The 23,217-nt window shown below is 36.5% G+C and overlaps 3 protein-coding genes across 6 annotated transcripts; 2 read left to right on the top strand and 1 right to left on the bottom strand.

Annotated features, from left to right (window-relative positions):
- Positions 1–3,278: 3,278 nt before the first annotated feature.
- LOC140792772 (uncharacterized) lies at positions 3,279–7,643 on the bottom strand. 2 transcript variants are annotated; one of them, XR_012109813.1, is made up of 6 exons: positions 6,298–7,641; positions 5,152–5,296; positions 4,835–4,997; positions 3,966–4,185; positions 3,686–3,884; positions 3,279–3,594 (listed from the first exon to the last, which is right to left on the bottom strand). XR_012109813.1 is itself a non-coding variant. In XM_073143958.1 (6 exons), the coding sequence occupies exons 1-6, from the start codon at positions 7,518–7,520 to the stop codon at positions 3,477–3,479; spliced, it is 2,124 nt and encodes a 707-aa protein (XP_073000059.1). In that variant the 5' UTR covers positions 7,521–7,643; the 3' UTR covers positions 3,279–3,476. The 2 variants fall into 2 exon arrangements, 1 of the variants encoding a protein (XP_073000059.1); XM_073143958.1 differs by having other exon boundaries at positions 4,835–5,053; positions 6,298–7,643.
- A 2,620-nt stretch (positions 7,644–10,263) lies between these two features.
- Positions 10,264–13,837, top strand: LOC140792966 (uncharacterized). Of its 3 annotated transcripts, none has more exons than XM_073144233.1 (2): positions 10,264–11,605; positions 12,895–13,234. In XM_073144233.1, exons 1-2 carry the CDS (start codon positions 10,401–10,403, stop codon positions 13,079–13,081), a joined length of 1,392 nt encoding a protein of 463 aa, XP_073000334.1. In that variant the 5' UTR covers positions 10,264–10,400; the 3' UTR covers positions 13,082–13,234. The 3 variants fall into 3 exon arrangements, with proteins under 3 accessions (XP_073000334.1, XP_073000335.1, XP_073000336.1); XM_073144234.1 differs by having other exon boundaries at positions 10,285–11,605; positions 12,938–13,234; XM_073144235.1 differs by lacking the exon at positions 12,895–13,234 and adding an exon at positions 13,395–13,837 and having other exon boundaries at positions 10,286–11,605.
- A 5,014-nt stretch (positions 13,838–18,851) lies between these two features.
- On the top strand, positions 18,852–21,801 carry LOC140792963 (uncharacterized). Its single transcript, XM_073144229.1, has 2 exons — positions 18,852–19,307; positions 21,125–21,801. Exons 1-2 carry the CDS (start codon positions 18,934–18,936, stop codon positions 21,612–21,614), a joined length of 864 nt encoding a protein of 287 aa, XP_073000330.1. The 5' UTR covers positions 18,852–18,933; the 3' UTR covers positions 21,615–21,801.
- The last annotated feature ends 1,416 nt before the right edge of the window (positions 21,802–23,217 follow it).

The raw sequence follows: 23,217 nt of genomic DNA on the forward strand, positions 1-23,217 counted from the left end.
CTCCCTCATCTCTGTAGCACCATGCCACTAACTATTGCTCTCACTTGCTCCCTTGTGCAGTCAATTAGATTCAAGCATCATGCCTTTTGTGAAATCTTTGTTAATACTTACTCACTTAATCTCTGCTATAGGGTTTTGTATATATGTGTGTTGTTGATTGTTTTCCTTTTTGTCGAAATTTAGTGTTTTTCTTTTTATTTCTAGCATAGGGTCATGCTTCATTTTTATTTTATTTTTATGTTCTCGGATTTGATACTTTATTTTTATTTATAGTGTTATTTAATATAGGCCAAATGTAAATTTTGTATTTAAAAAAATTAAGATGGTTATCAATGGTTATTAATTGATATCTTAGGATACACCATGGAAAGCTTTACATGTTTGTATATTTGATATGTAGATAGATCTCCATGCATGCATTCTTTCTTTCTCTTCATGGAAACTTTCCATGAGTACTCCATGATGTTCATGATGGCCAAAGTATATATGTGGCTGGAGTTGCTCAAAGTAGTTTCAAGGTTAAGCATTTTTTGCAGCCTTAGAAATTGGAACATTAATAGACTTTGTTTCTCGTGTTAGAATTATTCTATCGTTTTCAACTAGAGTTTTTTTTTTTTTTCTCTTTAGATACATTCAACTAGACTGTTTGTTTTGTTGTACGGCACTCATTCACTCATTCACTTACGTGTGGATTTCTCTATCCATCCATCCATCCATCTATGTATCTATCGATCTACGTGTGGATTTTCTCTATCTATCTATCTATCTATCTATCTATCTATCTATCTAATAAAATATAAATTAACGTCTTATTTGATACCACAATCATGGTCAGAGAAATTGAAGTCATTCTCCTCGAGTCTATAATCTATTACATAGTGTTTATTTTTGAAAGCAATATCATATATATAGTAGGATTAATGCAAAATTTGTCAAGTTGCAAAAGTTTTATATTACTTAAAGGCGGCGCTCAAACCATAACATGCATGCATGATCACAAACCAATCCGAATTAAACTCATTTGGTCACGTTGGGTCCCACAACTAATGTCTGATTAGCTAGTAAACTCGAATCCTAAACGACAAAATGTATACTATCTTACAGTACTCGAATCTATACATATATCTAAGGATCAGTTTTAAGTACAAATATGAATAAAGGTACGTCATAGCTTATGATTATATCCTAGTTTTGGCCCTAAATGTTTCAAATCCGAATCTAGCACACCTACTTCTTCCAAGGATGAAGATTTTTTTTTTTTAAGTAGCATCAAGGGGAATATATTCTCGATCGTAAGTAGCTTTAATTTTCCTTTTCTTTTTTAATCGTTTTTCTTGTTTTTATATATGAATAGTCATTGTCACGTGAACCATAGAGTGATATAGGTAAATTAACCAATGAATAATGACGAATATTGATGCGACTTAATTAGAATCACTTGTCCTGCATAAATGATTTGTTATCATATATAATTAATCCATGCATATCTAAACAAGCTGATGGTATTGAACAGCTAAGATAATATATATATATATATATATATATATATATATACACGTTGAGTCGGTGTCTATTTAAACTTGCAGTATTTTGGCACTTACAATTGTAGCTTTGCTATTGGAGGTCAAATTTATTCAATATTTTTTATAGTAGTGATAAAAGTTATATTATTAACAAATGTATATGTAATATTTAGTCGAGAAATGTATACCAATTCCATGTCACGTATCAACTATCGTAGGAATTAAATTTGGTTATGTCATATGACCAAGATATGAAAAGAGAAACAGCTAACAGGGGATAATCATAGATTTGCTAGCTTTATTGTTACTTTTATGATTAAGATTGGTATTAGTAGATCTTGAGCTCACTAATTAGTAAGAAAAGCAAGTTGCTTATATGATTAGATAGAGATAGTCCAACACACAGCCAACTCACTAAGCTCTAATGATAGAATTAAATACTAGAGCCCCTTTTGAAAAGGAATTCACATTCACATGAGCTAAGATCTCTGGAGCCATGGGAAGACCTAGTCAAGAAGAAAGAACCTTTTATTTTAATTTTTTTAATGCCAATCTCCTATTTTTAACATGTATTAGCAGAATAATCTTGCGCTCTGTATTTGTTTATGTGGAAGAAGAGAAGAATGCAGTGCAATAAGGTAAAGAGAGGAGGTTTTTATAATAAAAGTAAATCGCAGGGGGCTATATGCAAAAAAGAGAAGAAGCCCACTAGCCCAGTACAAGAATAATCATCTCTATCAGCTATTCGCTCGACGGCAGATAAAGTTTATCCATGCAGAAAGGCGAATAGGAAAGAATAGGACAAATCGGATATCTACCAGACCAGAAAGGCGAATTAGATGCTCTCTTTTGGATTGCATGGATTTCCATAGGCCCCCACTCGTACTTATTCCCCAAACTTGGGGCTTATATAATAATACAGTAATATAGGTGGTGATCTGCAAAATATTTTGTTCTTAAATTAGAACCAAAACTGCGTTTTCGGCATGGAGAAAGCTTCAAAGCATGCCATTCCAAGAAGGCGCCTATCGAGCAATTAGTTTAAGAATACTAGTGGTTAGTTTTCTAAGCTAAGAAAGCTCACTAAGACTAATCTAATATATCATCGCAATAATATCGAGTGCTTAGTTATTACCCAATTGACTAGCAAGGAGAACAAGAAGAAAATATCACGTCATTTGTGATGTCAGGACTGGTATGATTTTGAGGACAAACATATCTAGTAGATTGTACTCTCTTTAAGGAAAAATGTTCTAGTAGATTGGGCAATCATTATTGTATTTTGTAACAGAAGAAATAATACTAGTTGAAATGTAACAGTTTCCTAGAAGAAGGAAAGAAGAGGAGCCCTCAAAAACTAGTTTTTTTAACAAGTGGACACAAAACTTAGAGAAGTAAAGGTTGGAGTCAAATTTGGAGGGCTAAACTATTGCTCAAGAAAGTGGACTTCAGTTGCCATTGACACCGTCGAGAGCACAAGGTCTCTCGAGCTACTTAGTTTAAGATAGCTTGCATCAGATCTTGAAAATTATCCGAGTATTTGAACACATTAGTTTTAGATTGCTTACAGAGAAAGGGTGGAGTTGTTGAACATAGTTTTTGCATCTCTATGGGGTGGAATCCAGAGAGAGGTTGAATAAAGTTGGATGTCAATCTCAGGAGTTCAAAACCATTGACGAACTAGGCGACACCTCCTGTCCAAAACATAAAAACTGTGAAAATTTGTGTGACTGTATGTATATATATGAGAGAGAGTGAGAAAGAGACTCCGCAATAAATTAATGTGTCAATTTTAATACAGTTTTCTGCAAAAATCTGGTCAACAATTACTAGACAATTGGGAAATGAACTGCTCGTTGGACAACAGACATACTGGAGAAGCTAACTCGCTTATATATACATGCCAGCAAACAAGAAAGATGGCAGAGTTGATATTAGCAGATACTTTTGCAGTCAATCATCGTCGATGTCTACTTTCTGCTTTTTCCACTTGTATGCTGCTTCCAGTATCTTCAAGTTCGGCGCCGTTGCCACCTCATCAGGGAATATATAGTCAATGTACTCCTCAAACCTGTACGAAACACAATGCCTTTTTTAATCTAGCAGTGCAACAAAAGAAAAGATTAGTTTTCAAATGCAGGAGAGAGAAAGCTAATACATACCCAGCAGGAGTGCCATCTTCTGTCGAAATGGCCCTCTTCCGCTTTACTTTCCTTGGCAACTTTTTCTGCACTTCACTAACACCATCAGGGCTGCCAAAGTTGCTCTCCATGTTGAGCCATTCCTCCAACAGCATTGCCCTCTCCTCCTTTAGCTCAGGCGCACTTGTTCTGTAGTACTCAAATGCCTTTGCAAAGACAACTGATCCAGACATAGTTAAATCAAAATTAGCTTTATGTCCAAATAATAAAGGGAAGGAAATGTTGTATTTGACAAAATTACATCGCCATCGCTTAATGCATTCGCTCTGACGCTCATGATGAGAGATATCATCATTGTTCTTTGCTTCACCATCAGAATCTTCATCCTCCAATTCAGTTGAAGCCTCAAATTTTGCATAACTAATCCATACTTTCAGGTGCTTTGTTCGATCAAGTAGCCTATTATAAAGTTCCCTTGTCCTCTTGAATTGCCGCTCGGATATCTCAAAGTCAATGTATGCCTGAGATAAGAAGTGGATAAGGATGGTAAGGCATCTAGAGCAATATCTTGAATGCAAGTAGCAGATGCACGGTTCTATAATGCATGGTTCTATTAAATGCACAGAGTCAAGAACTGTATAACATGCTGTCACAATCATTGCCGATCTCCACAAGTTCCTCTCCCCCTCTCATGCTACATCTTTATTTAGTTGTTTAACATTCATCATGATCCAGAATATGCAGTGCAGATATTATTTTCCTTATGCTTCTCATGTAATATATACAATAATGCATTGGATAAATAATATAACCTTCTAATCATTAAGAAGAAAAATCTGATTCAAATATGAGAGCACCAAAAACAAACAAAAAAGAATGGTGAAGTACATGAGCACTTTGACAATTGATTTGGACATACACAGAAGGTTAAGCAATTGCAAGTCCAAATATTGCTGAAGCACCCAGAGTTCTGGACATACTAAGGACATCAGGTGCACCCTAGCTATGATGAATTCCTGGTGCATATCATTTTTCCCATGCATTTTAAACAGACCCTCATTTGCTAGGTACATTTTGTCAGAATATCAATATATGTGCAAATGCACCATAGAATAAAAGTAAAAGCATGTGTAAACTGAAAGACATTATGGGGGTGTAAATGATAAGTACCTTCCATAGAAGCTCTGGCATGTCTAGAGCAGGTTGAGCAATAGCAAGTTCGAATATTGCTCGAGCACGCTCTGTCTCACTAAGAGATATCTCAAGTTCAGCATACTTGCTCCAAGCATAACAATTCTCTGGAACCCACTCAAGATACTTCTCGTAAAGTGTTCTGCAGCGATTGATGTTGCCAAGTCGTAGTTCAGTCTCAATGTACATCTTGAATATCTATCATTAATAAGAACTATTTGAGTCAAAGCTTCTGTCATTAACATGATATAATATGAGCTCCTTCTAAGTAGGAAATATGTAAAAAGATAACATACCCTATCTTTTGGAGCCATTCCAATTGCATTGCCTAAAATTTGTCGTGCTGCCTTGATATTCTTTTGTCGTATCTCAAATTGGGCTGCCATTATCCAAATTTTTGCAAACGAGAACTTTTTGTGAGGAATCAATTTTAGGCATTCCCTGAATTAGAAGAAATATTATGTTAGGATCATATATAAGGACAAATAAGTATGTTTGTCAAAATATGAAATATATAATGGCACATAATATATTGAAAGAGACTTCAGTAATACGACGGCCCTCAGACTGACAGAGAACATGGCAACATTATTATAGACTTTTGCCTATACATACAACCCATGTACAGTAGATATTACACAAAAGGCACCATCTCAATAGTGCAAATTTTTAAAAAAAAAAGGATCAAAAGAGAGCAGATCAACAGAAATCATTCTTCAACATGAGAGAGTGCCCAGAGCATTGTGAAAATTCCTGGAGCAAGGAGCCAAGGGCTACAAACAAGGGGTATAATACCCTCATATCACTTTCAAGGTGGCATAAGAGAGAAGAAAAAAAAGAAGATGATGATGCATTAAGACTGCTAAACTTTTATCAAAATTAGTTGACCTAATTTCTCAATTATGTTAAAACAATCAAGAAAATGGGTTGGAAAGACAATACAATCACTTTATAATTAGTTCCTTTAAAGATGGAAATAATGCATATGTGAATTGTGATAGAGGAGCTTCTAGCATTATATTGATGGCTTACTGGCAAGGAACAACATAAACAATAATCTTGGTAACATGCAGCTTCTGTAGAACAGAATCATGAAAGGATATCTTTATTCAATATTCAATAGCTATAAAGGATGTACGCGACCAACAGGCAGAGTTCCTTAAACAGATAATAGCATGAGTTTTATATGGATTCATAAACTTTTATTCGTTCTTCCTACTGTCAATCAAACAAAGAAAAATAATTTGATGTAATTAGGAGCAAATGGCTATGCGGAACATCAGAATACCGCCATAGTTTACTGCACCATAGTATGTCTCATTGTTTGTACCACATAGAAACATATATGATGGTGTTATGTTAAAACGAATGGTTTCCACGTTTTTATGAGAAGCACAGAAAGAAAAATACATCAAGTTCCTTCTTGAAGGCAGGATATTTACCTATAAACCTCTCTTGTTCGGTCCAGATCTTGGGCGTCAAGTTCTTCGTATAATGCATAATTTATCCACAGGTAGATGTAGCGCTGCCAGTAACGCTTCTCCTCAGCTGGAGGCACATTTGCAATCGCCCTCTCGTAAACCTCCCTAATCATGTCCCTATTCCCTACACTCTCCTCCAGCCTAATGTAATCAAACCATGAGTCATAATTCAAGGGATTCTTTTGAACCTCCTCCTCATACTGAAACCTCCTCTTCCCAACAATCGCATCCTCGATTCCTTCACGATCACCATACTGCTTCTCGAATGCGACGAACTTCCGATAGAGGTCCTCGGCGCGTCCCTTGGGAATGTGGTCAAGTGCAAACTTGTATATGCACCGTGCCCGCTCGGCTTCCTTGCACCGTTCCTCAAACTCCGCAAAAGCTACAAAGAGCTTCTCGGCTTCCTCATCATCACACAGGAGGTCGACTGCACGTTCATAAACGGCACGGGCACGGGCAACCTCACCGCGCTTCATCTCAAACTTGGCATATCGAATAAATGCCTCCGGGCGGGGATGGCAGGCGACAAACCGTTCATAAACAGCACGTGCACGGTCAGCCTCGCCATACCTCAGCTCGAATTTAATGTACGAAAGCCAGCCCTGCACATCCGGCTGCCACTGCATCCACCGCTCGAACACCTGGCGGGCAGCAGGCACATTGCCCAACATCTCCTCCATGTGGATGTACTTGTACCATAGCTGGTCGACCCGAGGCAGGAGCGCGACGGCACGGTCCCAGACGTTCCTCGCATGGTTGACGGACCGGTTGCGCATCTCAAACTCCGCGTACTTGAGCCATAGTGTGTGGCTCCGGTAGTCGACCTCGAGGGCTCGCTCCCAGACTGAGCGAGCGCGCATAAAGTCGGTCTGCTGCTCTTCCCAGGCCGCATACTTTACCCACACAGAGGTGTTCCACCGGACTCGGCGGATGAGATCTTCGAATTCTTTCCGCTTGCGGAGACGGTAGTCGGAGAGTTCGTGGGGGTCGGTGATCTTTTGCTTCGGGGGGCGGATCTCGGGCTCTTGGCGCTCTCGCGCCTCCCGGAGGATTTGCTCCGCGGTGATCTGGATCGGAGCGGGGGTCTTGTTCTTGACGCGGGTAGGGCGGGGAAGCTTGACCTCCGTGTCTCGCTTCGTCAGGAAGCCAAGGTTTGGGTCCGCGTCCTTTGCTGTTGCCATTGTTGGAGATCTCGAGTTCGATCAGAGAAGGCTATTAAGTACTAGGGTTTTGAGGAGAAAGAGGAGGAGAGAAAAACAGGCGAGAAAGAGGGAGCAGGGGTACTAATAAGAAAAGGGCGATTTGCATCGTAATTAAAATACTTTATGTATTTATAGCAATATTTATTTTAGTTTTTTTTACGGCTTTAATTTTTTAAGTTGTAAATAATCTTAATGCCCTCCTCCTCGATTAAGTGGATCCATGACAAGTTAGTATGTTAGAGCATCTACATCCGATACTCTATATTTGGAATCCAAATATGGAGCCAATACGGAGAACTCGAAGCCGCAGGCTCCATATTTATTAAAATAATAATTTAATATATATATATATATATATATTTATATTATCTATTTTAAATTACTTAGTGTTATTATTTTTTAATAAAAAAATATGATTACAAAACTCTCATTGAGATCTTTAAAATAAGACTAATATGTAATAATTTCAAAAGTAATTTTAAATTACTAATTTTTTTAATTAAATATATCAAAATTATATTACATAAAATAAATATCGAAATAAGCATTACATGTCATCAACTAAAAATATTACTAATTGAACACTTATGTTAGTGATTCAACAACGATCCCTTATTTGACATACGGAGATCTAAGATAAAGAGGCTCATTTTGAGCTTCGAAATTCAATGATTGAACACTTATGGCGAAGGCACAGGAATGAAGTAATATAATTTCTAATATAATTTTTATTTGATGTATTTCATATCTGATATATTTTAATATTTAATATTTTTATTGAAAAATAATTTTGAGTAATTATATTTAGGACATTAATTTTAAATAATAAAAAAAATATTTGATAAATAAATAAAATATTAGACTCATTTTATAAATAAGAAAAAAATTAAATTTAAATTAACTTAAAAATAATTTAATATTATACTCATTTTAAAGGTCCCAATGAGATATTTCCAATGGTAATATTTTTATTAAAAACTGATTAGTAAAACTAATTATATACTTTATTTAATTAAGTAGATTATTTAATAAAAAATATAAATACAATTAAAATTGGAGTCTGCTTGGTGGGAGACAGGCCCGTTGGAGTTGCTTTTAGGAATCCATAGTTACTAACTATAAAATATATAATTATTAATTATAATATTGATAAATAATAATTCTAGAATCTATAATTATTGATTATAAAATATGAGATATTAATTATAAAATTATATTTGATTATGTATCAAAATATTTATTGTAGACAAATATTTTTGAACTTCTAGATAATTTGCTGTTATACACAAATATTTCGGACATGTAGATTATTGTTGTTGTACACAAATAATTTGTAAAATAATTTTAAATTGTTTTGTTATTTTACAAAATTAATTTTCACTATAACAAATCAATATGCGGACTTGATCCATCTAGTATTCTTTCCTCATAGAAGATCTGTCACCTGAGATATTATTTGTCGATAGTTATTATTGGGGCAATTGTAGCTTTGCTTAAATTCTCTATGTTTCTTGATTTTTTATAATGCTATTTTTTTTTCCTTTGCACTCTAACAATAATAATTTTCATTGTAATTTTTTTATGAAATCTAGCTAATTTCTTGACCTCCTAGGATGCTATTTTTTTTTTCTTATGATAGGTACCCTTCGTATCACCAAGAAGGTTATGGAATTAACTCTAATCTCAAATAATTATTATAGTGGCTTGGCTCAATGGTTCGACGGTGTAGTTAGCTATAAAAACATAAATAGATATTGATATTTTCTTTTTTCGGAAGGTGATTAAAAAAAGAGTAGAGCTCTTGGTGGCAAGGAGAACAGAGCACATTAGTTACCATTTTTCTCACCAAATAAGAGAGAATTAGAGAAAAACTATTTTTTTATACTTTACAAATGAGATCTCTTGCATTTAATGTAATGATATATCCTCAAAAGTTAGTTCATGGGTAATTTTGTTACTCACAAATTTTTTTGATAAAGCTACAAATAAAAACTAAGATGGTTAACGAGGTAAAAACATAAATTATTTTAATTTATGGTGTAAATCATTGATAAACAAATTGTAACAATATATTAAGTAAATAAATAAGAAATTTGATATATATATACTTTAGGATTTGAATTCAATAAAATCAATATTTATTTATAGATATCTCTTTAAAGAAAAAAATATTAGAAGTTTAGTACTATTTAAACTATTAATAAAATGAAAAGTTTTTTTAATTGAAATGAATCTTTTTAGCATGTACAATTTAATAAAATGAGAAAACTTTAGTATAGATGATGTGGATTATGCTACATACATAGAAATTAAGAGTTTATTATTATTTAATATTATATTGTATTTTATTTTAAAAAATAATATATAATTTTTTTCTCATGAATTTTATTTATTATAAATAAAATGTAATATTAAATATGAGATATAAGAGATATTTTTATATTTTTAGGTCTTGTTCATTGAAACGATGATTTATAAAGATGAAATTAAGATATATATATATATAATATTAGAGAAAATATTAGTATCATAATTTATAGATAATTTATACAGAAATTATATTTAGAAAAATTAAGAATTTTGATAGAGAAATAATGCATTACGAAGATAGGTACCAAGTGACTATAGCGAGGCTAGAAAAATAGTCATGCAGGAGAATATGAAGATATAAAAGCTTACTATTTTGTAAATATTAAAAAAAACTAATTAGAGAGTAATACGAAGACAGAATACATTTTCGCTGTCTCAAATGTTTTAGGATCTGAGTGTTTCTCCGAGTTTTATAGGTCCAGAACTATACTGGTATAACTCCGTGGACAATTCGTTCGAGGCCGGCGGCGTTCTCCTTCTTCGCCGGTGATGGAAGACCTATGCGCAACGAGGGACGAAACCCTCGAGGCCGATATGGCGAGAGGCTTCTCCGAGAAGCTAGCCATGAAGGATGAGGAAAAGCTCGAGCTCGAAGCCAAAATCGCCAGCCTCGAGCGCGAATTGAGCACTCTACGAAGCCACCGCTCCGAACTGAGCGAGCGAATCAAGAAGGGGGAAGAGGAGTTAGAGCGCGAGAAACGCGCTGCTTTGGTGCTCGAACAACAATCCGCTCGGTTCAAGGGAGAGATTAGGGTTTTAATCGAGAGGGAGCAAAGGGAGAAGGGTGAGAAGGATGAATGGAGGAGGAGGTGCGAAGAATTGAAGGCTCGGGTCTTGAAGCTGGAGGAAGAGAATAGTTTGAAGAAATTGGGGCAAGGGCACGCCTTGGGTATTATTGAGATCAGCGATAGCGAGGATGAAGCTAGTGCTAGAAAGGAACTCAAAAAGAAGGTAGCTTTAGATGTCAAAGAGGAAGGAAGTAGTAAGAGAAGCCCTCAGATGATGAATCCGGATAAGAGTTTCATGGACATACTAGAAGAGGGGGAGGAGGATAGCAGACACAATGCTGAGAATGCTATCTCCGTTCCAACACCCAAAAGGAAGCGTGGGCCGAGAGTGGTTACAAGTGATAGTGAGAGCGAGGCCGATGAAGATGACAAGGTTCCCATTGGCAATCTTAAGATGAGGAAGATTGGTGAGGTTATTGAAGGAACAAAAGAATCCAAGGACATCCAGGAAAGTGTTATGTCTCCTAGAAGGCGGTTGGTTAGATTGCGAAAAACTGACAGAGCTAATACTTCCACAGAGGGTAATGCTACTCAACGGAAGCTTCAGTACTCGAATGTTGAAGAGGATGAGGATGATTCAGAGAGTGAGGGTGAAAGTTTGGGTGGATTCATTGTAAGTGGGTCGGATAGCCAGGAAACTGTATCTGGTTCGGGTAGCCATTCTTTATCTGAAGAAGAAGTGGATAGCGATGTCAACCTCGGTGATGTTTTGGCCGACATCCGCCGGGGAAAGGCTAGGAAGAAGTGGGAGTTTGAGGCAGATATGCTGTCAGCTTTTTCTAATGATCCTAACCTTTGCTTGAAGGCTGTCTGTGCTCTTTATCGACAGCAAACATCAGAGGAACAGTCGATAAAGGCGACACTGGTCCACAATAAGCGGGGATTTAACCACTTGGATGCAAAAAGGTATAGTTAAGTGCACCATATTTTGTTTGTCTTTATATTTGGTAAATGTCGGTAGAACATAATATTTCTTGCAAAAAGTGTAATCCTGACACATGTGAATATCCTTGTTCTTTGGCTATTTAGAAGCATATCAGACTACCAAGATGGACTTGATTGTTGCAGAGATGATCATCTACTTAATTAGGAAATCCTTTACTTTAGATGGCATCAGCAGTCAAAAATATGATCTCACTTTTTATCTGTTGAAAACTTAGTATTGCCGACAACCCTCAGCTTACATTCAAATGAAACTTTGCTGTTAGAAGCATAGGTGTAGACATTAAAATCATTTTTTCCCCAAAATATGACTATCTATGTAGGATCAACCCACAATTCGCTCGCTTAGCGTCCACCAATTATTAGCCTATCTCTCTAACATGCATCTTCTCTCTAGACATCTCTATCTAGACAAAATATGATTGTCTATGTAGGATCGACCCACAATTCGCTCGCACTACTTCCACTAATTAGCCTATCTCTCTAACATGCATCCTCTCTCTAGACATCTCTATCTAGACAAAATATGACTGTCTATGTAGGATGAACCCACAATCCACTTGCGCTACTTCCACCAATTAGCCTATCTATGACAGCTGAATTCAGTTTTACCATACTTGTGTTTAAGCTTTGTTTTTGGATTCTTTATCTCACTTTTAGGTCGTCTCCTGATATGATTTTTACATTGCTCGTCCACTCAAGAAAAAGAACACATACCAAGAAGATACCACAATTATATATCATAAGTGATTTGTTTAGAACTATGATTTTGAGTTCTTATGTTCTTTTGCACATGCATCTTCAACATTGGTTTCTGTTGTAAAATTGGAAAGACACAGAACATCAAAAAAGAAGAAAGAAATAGAGAACAGGGCAGAAAAAAGAGAGGAGAAATAGGAAAGCATTTGTTGCTTACTCAACCGTGCACCAGTCTCTCCCATTCAATTAACCCTGTGCATCACAGAGGTTCTTAAAAGTTTTCTTTAATGCGTAGTCATCCATCCAATCAAGTCGACCTTAGTTGGTCATTCGGAGTAGCTTTGCACCTTAGGTAATTGTATCCTTTTCTAGAAATATAAAGTTCTACTTCTTTTTCTCATCCTTTCTTGCCTTTATTCATCAACTGAGGATCTGCTAGCTGCTTGTGTTCCATTGTTTCTTTTCTAGTTTCCATGTTCTCTCCTTTCACCCCCTTATAAAAGTAATAGATTGGATCTATCATGCATTATTTGATATGCAAAATTTCATTTCAGGGGATCTTTGATTGCTGAGTTTCTTACGGATGGAAATCCACAGGGACCACTTAAGAAGACTGTCCAGCACTTGGAGAAGTATGATCACAAGGGTCTTGATTTCTGTTACAATCTCGCCAGGCGTTACTCCAAACAGTTGTTCATGATTTATCAGAATAAAGAAGATCCCTACTTTCTTCCATCCTAAAATATAATGGTCGCTGCTGATTCCTTAGGCTGACTGTCTAGCAGCTTAGCTTTTTGCCTTGCCTACTCATGTCTGTCTGTACAGAACTACAGATTAGTGTATTTATTATCAAACAAACTACCATCCTGAATGTAGTGGAAACATTAGTCCTCATGTTTGTGATTGCAATATTGTGCTAGGAAGTTGGACAGTGTGTGCCTAAGCTTTAGTTCGAGAAAATGATCGATGAAATTGGTTGAAGTAAACTAACAATAGATATCAATGCTTCATTATATTTGGTTGTAGTTGGAGATTTCTCACTCGTACTATGCAGGGATAGCAATTTCCACATCTAGAAGACAAGCAGTTGAATTCTTGAGTATGCCCTGTTACAGATTAATTGATCCAAACAAGTGATATTTCTAGCTTCACTGCACCTGCTTCTGGATGATCCATGGAATTTGCGAAGATTTTGTACCTCAGGATACCAGATTCCTCAAAGATAACCATTCTAAAATTGATGCGGAACTTCCTTATACACTACGAAACTCTTCTGGAGTTCTGCAACATATTCACTGCTGTAAGTTATACTGATTCTAGAGATGGAAAGATTATGTTAAGTTGTTAGGATGGCGTCCAAGTTTCAGATCAAACTGTACAGAGCACTCACCCGCCATTAATTGTTTTGAGTCATATGCTAAGTGTAACATTTCAAGGTTGATACAGAATGCGTTGCTGGTTTTCATAATTCATGATTGTTAGTAGAAATTTTGTGCATAGCAAGGCTTACTTATGACCTATTTGAACAAAGTTGGACTTTTTGACCAAACTAAACTTTTTTTTAAAATTAAAATAGACTATCTCTCAAACATATTATCAAATCGGTTCTAATTCAGTGTAGTTCTAATAAAAACGTTAAACTAATCAGCATTTATATTGCTAAATAATTTTTTATTTTATTACTAAAATATTAAATTAAAATAATTTATGTACATAAAACGTTAATTAGTTCAGTATTTTAGGACCAAATAAAAATGCTGAATTAATTAGTGTTTTTGTTTAGAGATAAAATACTAATTAGTTCAGTATTTTTATTAGGACTATAGTAAATTAGACCCAATTTAGTAATACATTTAAGTATTAGTCTATTTCGATAAAAATAAATTAGAAAAATGCTAGTTTAGTCAAAAACTCACAAAGTTTCGTAGAACGTCCTCGGCATAATATTACTCTACCATTACAGGGGCTGTTATTTTTAAATCATAACTTTGAATCAAATCATATGGACTAAAATGTTCACGAAAGCGTCCATGATTAGTGGACCTATTAATTGGACTGCTTAATTTTGTTGTTGTTGTGACCTGTGACTCGTAGATCATGAGACAGCAATATCATCTCATTTATTCTGACAACCAACCCTAACCCAACTACCAAGATTACCTCCATATCATTGCCATGCGACGTACGTCACTAAAGATCCCTTTGCAACTTGCAATAAAGATCCATTTCCAAAGCAATGCCACAATACTTAGCTGAAAACATAACCCACACGCACTTCGTAACCCATCACTTTCTTGATAGCTAGTACCAACTAGCCTCCAGTATATACCTTCTCTCTCTCTCTCAGTCCATTTAATTCGTAAGAGATACTTGAGAAGGTAATCTAGTAGAAAGAGGTGCAGATGCCAGCAATGGCGACTAGGGCGACCGGAGAGGCTGAATGTGAGATGAAGGAGAAGCATTTGTTCTTCCAAATGCCTCTTCACTACCCCAAGTATACCAAAGCTGAGTACGAGATGATGCCGGAGTGGAGGCTCGACCGGCTTCTGTTGGAGTATGGGCTACCGGTGACCGGAGATGTCAAGCAGAAGAGGAACTTCGCCATGAGTGCATTTCTTTGGAATACATCCCGTTGAAGGAAGAGAGTAGAGAGAGAGAGATGGAATATACATGTAGAAGCACTTGTTATAGCATGTTGACTGTTAAAACTCAGTTATTATGTTGTTTTTTTGTGTGTAATTGGATTGCTTATTAGTGTGTAAGTTCTTGTTTGTGTTATAGTAAGTTTATTCATTCATGGGCCAAAACTTCTAGCACGATCAGAACTTCTGCTGTTTAGAAATCAGAAATAAAAGAAAAGGGTGTTAATTTCAATGTTCTTATTATCTTGTTTAATATCAAGAAGGTTATTCTTTTCCTTGATACCTTCGAGTTGGGATTAAATTAAGTTCTAGGTTATTTTCAAACATGATTTAAACAATCTGGAACCGATGATAATAACTTTAAAAAACTGAGAAAACGATTTCTTTTGTTGTAGTTTGGCTTACACGGTATGCCAAACACCAACCAAGACTTAGCTGTTTTGATAAACTTGGTTACTTTGTTAATTAACAACACAAGTTACAGAGCTTCTGTCAGATGCTTGTAAGAGAGTACCTGGCAACCACTGATAGGCTGCCAAATAAACCACTTCTCATTCAAATTTACCTTATTATTACTAATTTAAACACTTAATTACTATGCAATACCCACTTCATCAGCCACAATTTATTAGTAATCCTTGCAATTTGATACGAGTGGTCCTCCTAATTCTGTGTTAGATCAGTGGAACCTTTCCTTTTCCCAGCCATTGATTCCCTTTCCAGTACATTCCATACTCTTCTCCTCCACACCCACCTCTATATAACCCCCCCAACCTTGAGATTATACTCTTCAACAAACCATCAGCGTGAGCTCCTTAGCTTCAAATTTGAGCAAGGTGATCCCCATGGCTAATGGAATTGGAGGGCAGCAACATGGGAGGGAGAGGCCGAGCTACTTCCAAATGCCCCTCCACTACCCGAGATACACACGGGCAGACTACGAAGCCATGCCCGAGTGGAAGCTTAATTGCCTTCTTAGGGAGTACGGGCTGCCCGTGATTGGAGATGTGAATAGTAAGAGGAAGTTTGTCATGGGTGCCTTCCTCTGGTCTTGATCTGTATGCCATGTATGTGATAATATGAGCTTGTGTGGAATATATATGGCATTGTGAGCATATCTAATGAGTAATTTTGCATGTAATGCTATATGTTAAAAGAAGTTTATGCATGACAGCTCTCTCTCTCTCTCTCTCTCTCTCTCTCTCTCTCTCTCTCTCTCTCTCTCTCTGAGATACACAACAGAAGCAACTCAATGGAAGAGGCATGCATGAAATGCATGACATGAGATTCCAACTTCAGTACAACCTTGTAACAACTTGCAGCCTTAAAAATTCTTTGACCCATTCCACGCCAAATTTACGATGGAGCTTAATAAGGGGATGGTCTCTAAAAGTACAATCTTGGTCATTTAGCCCACTTGATGTAAATAGGAATATAACTTCCTCAGGGATTATTCTTCCAGTGTATTGCAAGAAGAATATCAACTGAAGATATAGGCTTTGCCATTTGTTGTAACCTATTGGGCCATTTGAGATGCCACAACTGGATTCGGATCATGATACTATTCCAACATAGATGGTTGCCAATTGCCAATGAAATAGTGATTGACTAAATGAGCTTAAATTGTACAAGAGTTTTCCGGTTCGAATTTCGGTGATATCAGCTCTCAGTTCTCTCTCAAAATAACATATGATTGCCAACTCTTAACCATGATGTCATTGAATAATTTAGATACGATTAGTAGGAATATTATGGAGATGGAAAGGATAATTAAGTAGAAATACTCTATGCAAGTTTACTTATATCAATCATATGGCTTGGGAGTTCTCAATAAGCATGGAAAAGGTCAGGAAAGAGGAGATGATACCCCCCCCCCCCACCCCCCCCAAAAAAAAAAATATATATTTCTTGACCAGCTTCAAGAAGAACCAAAGAATACGCGAAGCCAAATGCTACGCTTAGCTCTCTGTCCAAATTAATGATCAACCTCGGAGAGAAATTAAACTTTTTGATCTCTCTGAAATTGGAATTGTTCCACTTAACCACTTGACATGGATGGGAATTTGAAATCTTGATATGGGGCTAGGAATGCTGCCATGATGGAGGAAGTTGGTGCCATTTATTACTTAATAAGAGCTAGGAATTATAGACTCCAGTTAAGGCACGATGCTTCTCTAGCAGTTTATGGTGCCAAGCCATTGCCCTCTCTGTTTGGGAATGCCAGCCTTGTTGGCAAACTGAGTGGTTCTGGGTGGTTCCTTATTAATTGTATGTTATGCTACAAGTTTCCTACTAGACATACAAGGGGGCATGTAAATAATATAAGCCTGACATACCCATGGCAATTACTGTTAGAGAACAGCAGTTTTAATCCTTTCCAAGTGAACACTAGGGTTATTTGGCTACCGACAATTGGAAATATATTCATACAGCTAAAAATTGCAGCTTATAGCTCTTTGGGGCATTTCTACAAGCATCTCGTATGCAGCTAGTATCATTGCTTGTACACAAACCCCATAGTACAGAGCATAAACATATGTTAACAAAATAAGGGATTTTAGAAAGGTATAGAACTAGAGGAGGATGGTGACAGTCATAGGGTTATCGGAGAAGTAGACGGATAACGATTTTGCCTGCTATGCCGTGAGATAGTTGGCAACATGGAGAAGGTGACCGTAGAAATATGAATGCATGCATCTGCAACCTACCCAGGAGCTCGTGGCTCCTCTTCATGCAGATTGATTGCTCCTACTTGTATCGATATCAAGATGAGAAGGAATTGAAAGATTGCGACTCGTATAGATTGTCTTCTTAATTGCATTTCGCTTTTTGTGTCTAAATTCTGGTAGACCAAATCGAGAAGCATTATTAGAGAGAGATTAGTCGGGAGTACAGAAAGAAAATTGAGATGGGCCGGGCTGAGGTCGGCCCAGATCCATCTTGGGCTGGGCCATGACCCAAAAGTTTCAACCTAATTCTAATTTGTTAACAATTTTGATCTTAATACGAAGAGAGGCTTCTCTACTCTCTACTTCTCTATTTTGTGATTTGCATCAAAATACAGTGCGTTTCATTTTCCTGGATCTGATCAGGGTTTTTATTTCTATTTTTTAATTAAGCGGTGAAAAGAGAACATACTATGCCTATAATAAAATCTATTTTTTTTTTTATACTATTCTATCACTTTTGTTTGGCGTACAAAAATATCAATTTCATAATATTATCATAAATTTTATAGTAAAACTGCTAAACTCATAAAATTATAAATATTCAATAACTATTAATTACGTAAAAAATTTATTGAACAGAAAATACAAGTGTTGAATAACTACGAAATCTATAAAACTATAATTTAGAAAATATAAATATTCAATAATTATGAAATACGTAATAAAAGTATATCTAATTTTTTATTCAAACTCATTGACTAAAACCTCACTTGTGAGAGGGAAAACAAAAATGGGCAAAAATGACAAAAAAAAAACAAGTGTGTTCGGTACAAATAACTAAATATAAAAAGATATAAATATTATATATATATATATATATATATTAAAATTATTTTATTTCTTCCTATGCGAAATTATAGGATCTTAATTTTTATTTCGCAAAATTTATAGATTTTAAAAGATATATAGACAAATTTAAAATTTAAAAGATATGACCATTTGACATTTATAGACAATTGGGACTTGGGATGACCTAAATCTTATCCTTTAGAAATCCACCAATAAAATTGGAAAATCTTGAGTAGATACTGAAAAGTAGATCCAAATCCATACCAAGAAATTCTGCAAAAATAAACTGGTCAAAGGAGCCCACACAACACAGAGGAATATCCACCTCCTGTGCTTTAAAAACCGCACCCAAACTAATAAATCTTCTCCTCTCTATCCAAACCAAATAATTATTTTGTCCCTTTCCCTTCCCCCGCCCTCTTCTCCTCTTGCGATGGCTTTCCTCCTCCCTCTCACGGAGATCGCCTCGATTCCTGGAGCGAAACCCCCAACTTATAAGAGAAGTAGTCGCAGGGATAGGAATTCTTCGAGGGTTTGCGTAATTGGGCGCGTCAAAGATGAGGAGAAGGAGCTGGTAATTAGGGTTTCTGACCCGATCCGGGAACCTAGTCTCTCGCCTCTCTTCTCGGGTCCCCTTCTCGGGGAATCGTCATCTTCTCCTCCGTCTCCTTCTCTTAAGCAGCAGCTGCAGAAGGATGGCGGTGACGATAAGCAGAAGTATTACGTCAACATGGGGTACGCCATTAGGACGCTGAGGGAGGAGTTCCCTGACATATTTTACAAAGAACCTGGCTTTGATATCTACAGGTCCGTATTCTCCGTTGTTTCTGAAATTTTTGGCAAAAAAATTTGGTCTTTTTGATTAGCTTGTGTGCGATTTGGTCGATTGTTTGATTTTGTCTGCTTATTTGGTTCTTTTTATTTCCAGAAAGTTGTGTGAAAGGAGTAGGAAAGATAAGTGACTTTTAGCTCTCTGAATAAAAGATAGATTGTTTTTCTGTGTGAATCGATATTATTATTTTCCAATTTCTTCCCAGCTAATGGAAATGGAAATAACCGGAGATATTCATGATACTTCGTCTGCACTTGGTCGTACATGAATGCGTGAGCTATACTGTGTACTCAGTAAATTATGGTCAACTTCAAATCTGTGTTTTCGAGAGGGATGATCAACACTGCAAATTTCGATCAAAACTTGAACCTGAGTATAGGTATGCCATTTTAGAAAGCACAACAATGGAAATGGGTGGTGAGAACTGTTAAAAGATCTATTCCCATGTTCTGATCTTTTCATTTTAGGTACCCATTTCTTGGGTAAAATCTTCCACTTATATTTGAAAATGGATTGGTTATCCATAAAGTTAAATAAAGAAAACTTGATTTTAACTCTGCTTCCTGCTTAAAAAATGAAGACTTGACGGAAATCACTGGCTGGGTTGGTCCAACCAAGAAAGGCATAAGAGTGGAGATGCTTTGTTGTGTGTTGGAACTTTGAAGTAGCTGAGTATGATTGCACTATATGGTTGATTTATCTCTACTGCAGCCATAAATACATCAAATAGGAGACATTTGAATTACCTTGATTCCAAAAAATTAAGCCAGTAATTTGGCCACATGACTGTAAAAGTAGCAACCTGAATGATGCCGAGAACGTGGAAAGCGCTTTGAACTGTGTAGCATGCTGCAAAGGAAGCCATGCGAACTACTAATTTGAATGCATGCATCAAATTATCATCTCGATTTACCTGCAAGCCCGCTTTTGCAGCTCTTCTTGGATCCCTTTTGTTTGGAACCTCTTAATATATGGTGCCAATAGATCTCTTAACTTTACCCTTCTCAAAGAATTGTAGCACTCAGTGGACTCTGGTTCATACATAGCACTACTGGTCTAACTTTTGAGACAGATTAGTATAGAAACATTTAAGATGTTAGACTTTGCAAAAAGGAGAATACCGCTCTATCCAATGACTGTGTCACATGTCAAAATCTTGCATATATTGTGGGTCTTAAGACATGCACTTGGTGTCCTATAATATACATTTTCCATAGTTGAATTTGCTAAGATTTCAAGTTTTTTTTTTCAATTAAAATCTGATAAGATTGGCCATGGAGGTGTATAAAGTAATATAATATGTGAAGGAATAGGTATATATATATAGTCCATTGACATTATATGCTAATCCATCATTCCATTGACGTAAGGAAATTTAATTCACCTATGGAGGCACCTTTGGCCTCGCTTTGTGAGACTTGCTCTCCTAACCAAAATGCCATGAGGCTCACCAATTAGGCTATTCAAGAGGCACATGCATCTATTGCATATGGAAGCTCATTTGAGGTCTAACTCTGAGATGCAAATATGAAAGATTGATTGTTGACATATCTTATACAAGAATAGCATATTTCCTATTCTTGTATGACATAATTGCACATACATTATTGCATAACATCATTTGAAATGCTCGAGTTCTATCAAGTTTGAGATTGTAAAATTATATGACTACATGTGGAGATGGTTATGATGTTTTCCAAGTTATGACCCAAATCCTTTTGGGTTCTTTGTCTTCATATCTTATTATTATTAAACCTTTTTGTTCTAAGATGATCGCATTATTCTTTTCCAGAGATGATATTGTCTTCAAAGATCCTTTCAATACCTTTGTTGGCATTGACAATTACAAACGTATATTCTGGGCGCTGAGATTTACTGGTCGTGTTTTTTTCAAGTCTTTGTGGATTGATATTGTCAGTGTCTGGCAACCTGTGGAGAATGTCATTATGATTCGTTGGATCGTCCATGGCATCCCCAGGGTGCCCTGGGAGAAACAGGGCCGCTTCGATGGTACCTCCGAGTATAAACTAGATAAGAATGGAAAGATTTTCGAGCACCGTGTAGACAATGTTGCTCTCAATTCGCCAACCAAGTTTAGGGTTTTGCCTGTTGAGGAGTTGATCAGGTTGCTTGGCTGTCCATCAACACCAAAGCCAACTTATTTTGAGACGTCATTGTTTGTTAGCATCTCATGGATGCCGTTTTTGTTGAAATTCACATGGATAAGGTGCTATTTTACGTTATATCTTATTCTTAATTTTGGATGTGCAGCAAAAGGCTAACAGAAGTTTCAGTTTACAATGTTCCTCCAATTTTGCCTCATCTTGTGATGATAGTGCATCTAATGTTAAGGAGTTGACATCATAGTTGCTGTATATGTGTATAGAAAGTTGTATTGTTGTAACTTGAATGTTTTTGTCTAAACTATCAAGTTTGAAAACGGAGTATTGGTGAAGCTGGAATTTCTCACGTTACTACTCTTCGAGATTATTCTGGGCTTTTGTACATGTAATCATCGGTATCACCAATCTAATATTCAACCAATCTGATGTATGAACTATTACCACCCTTGTGGCTTCATAATAAAATGTTAGATATCTCCTGATAAATCCTAGTCTATATTTGATATCATTTGTGGTTTTTTTTTTGTCCTCTTTTTCCTTCTCCTTCTAGAATCAATTTCTTTATTTAAGAGGGAAATTTTCACTTCATTTATGCCCTGATCGAGCTACTTCTTTGGCCTTTCTGTATCCCCTTCCATCCCACTGTGAAACAATCCTGTACCCAAAATTTACCAAGGGATCATTGTAGTGGGTGGTTGGCTATGACCTGCAAATTGTCTTCAAAGCTTTGGAGTCATAAGAAATTACCTTCGCAATTTATGAACCATTCCTTTTTTGGGAGTACGTAGATTGAGCCCACGAGCTACAAATGGACATCGCATTCCTTTTGCTCTCTTCTGTGAGGCATGAGAGTGACCTTGTGCTCAGTATTTGTACTCCTGATTGAAGCATATGCTCTTCTGATAATTTGCAAGCAAGCATATGAGAAAGAAGAAGCAGCAACAAACAAGCATAGGCGCTCGTTCCTTCAGCCTTCCCTGGAAAGCTCTGCCACTTTTGGATTCTATTTCGAACGTACGTCTCAGGCTTGCTTAAGCAGCACAAGTTGCCACTTATGCTGAGGTCCATCAGAACCGCAACCGCGTCGTCTTCCGTTCGTGCTTGCTCTTTGCAACTTGCCATGGTGATTACAATTCTCTGCCGCCTTTCCAGGAGGTGAAGGCATTCAGATACTTCAACTGGGATATAGAGACGGTAGGCTCATGTACATGTACCTGCCCCAGTTAAGGTTGCTCCAGATTATTCTCTCAAAGATGCTCTCTGTTTCCTGTTCATTGGAATCCAGCTTTTATCTGATGTGTCCAGCCGCAATAGGATTAGGCTGATGCCCTGAAGCTTGTTAATGGGCAATTAGTAATACACCTCATGCGATAAACGGCCACAGGAATGTGGGGGGTTTCTTAGAACCTGATACCACGAACATATTATTGTTCTCTGTAAAAGTTTCTCATAAATGTTGGCTCAGCAATATAAGAAGATGATAAATATCATGGACCCAAGTATTGAATAACACCAGAGAAGATCTATTTATCCCAGATTATGGAATAAGAACAACCTTAAAGTAAATAATTCAGCGGATACTATGGTTATCAGCACAAAGATTTTGGTAAGACACTTTTTATAGACAGGTGGGTGAAAACAGCAAGACATGATGATGGCAAGTTCCTTGTCTTACCCACAAAAATATAAGTGTTTAGAAACTTCAAAGATATTCCTAGTTTAAAATCCTTGGAATCAAATCTTCGTGAGGACTTCATTAAGG

The sequence above is a fragment of the Typha latifolia genome, chromosome 7, assembly GCF_019914945.1.
Source record: "Typha latifolia isolate L0001 chromosome 7, TyphaL0001v2, whole genome shotgun sequence".
Lineage (NCBI taxonomy): Eukaryota > Viridiplantae > Streptophyta > Magnoliopsida > Poales > Typhaceae > Typha > Typha latifolia.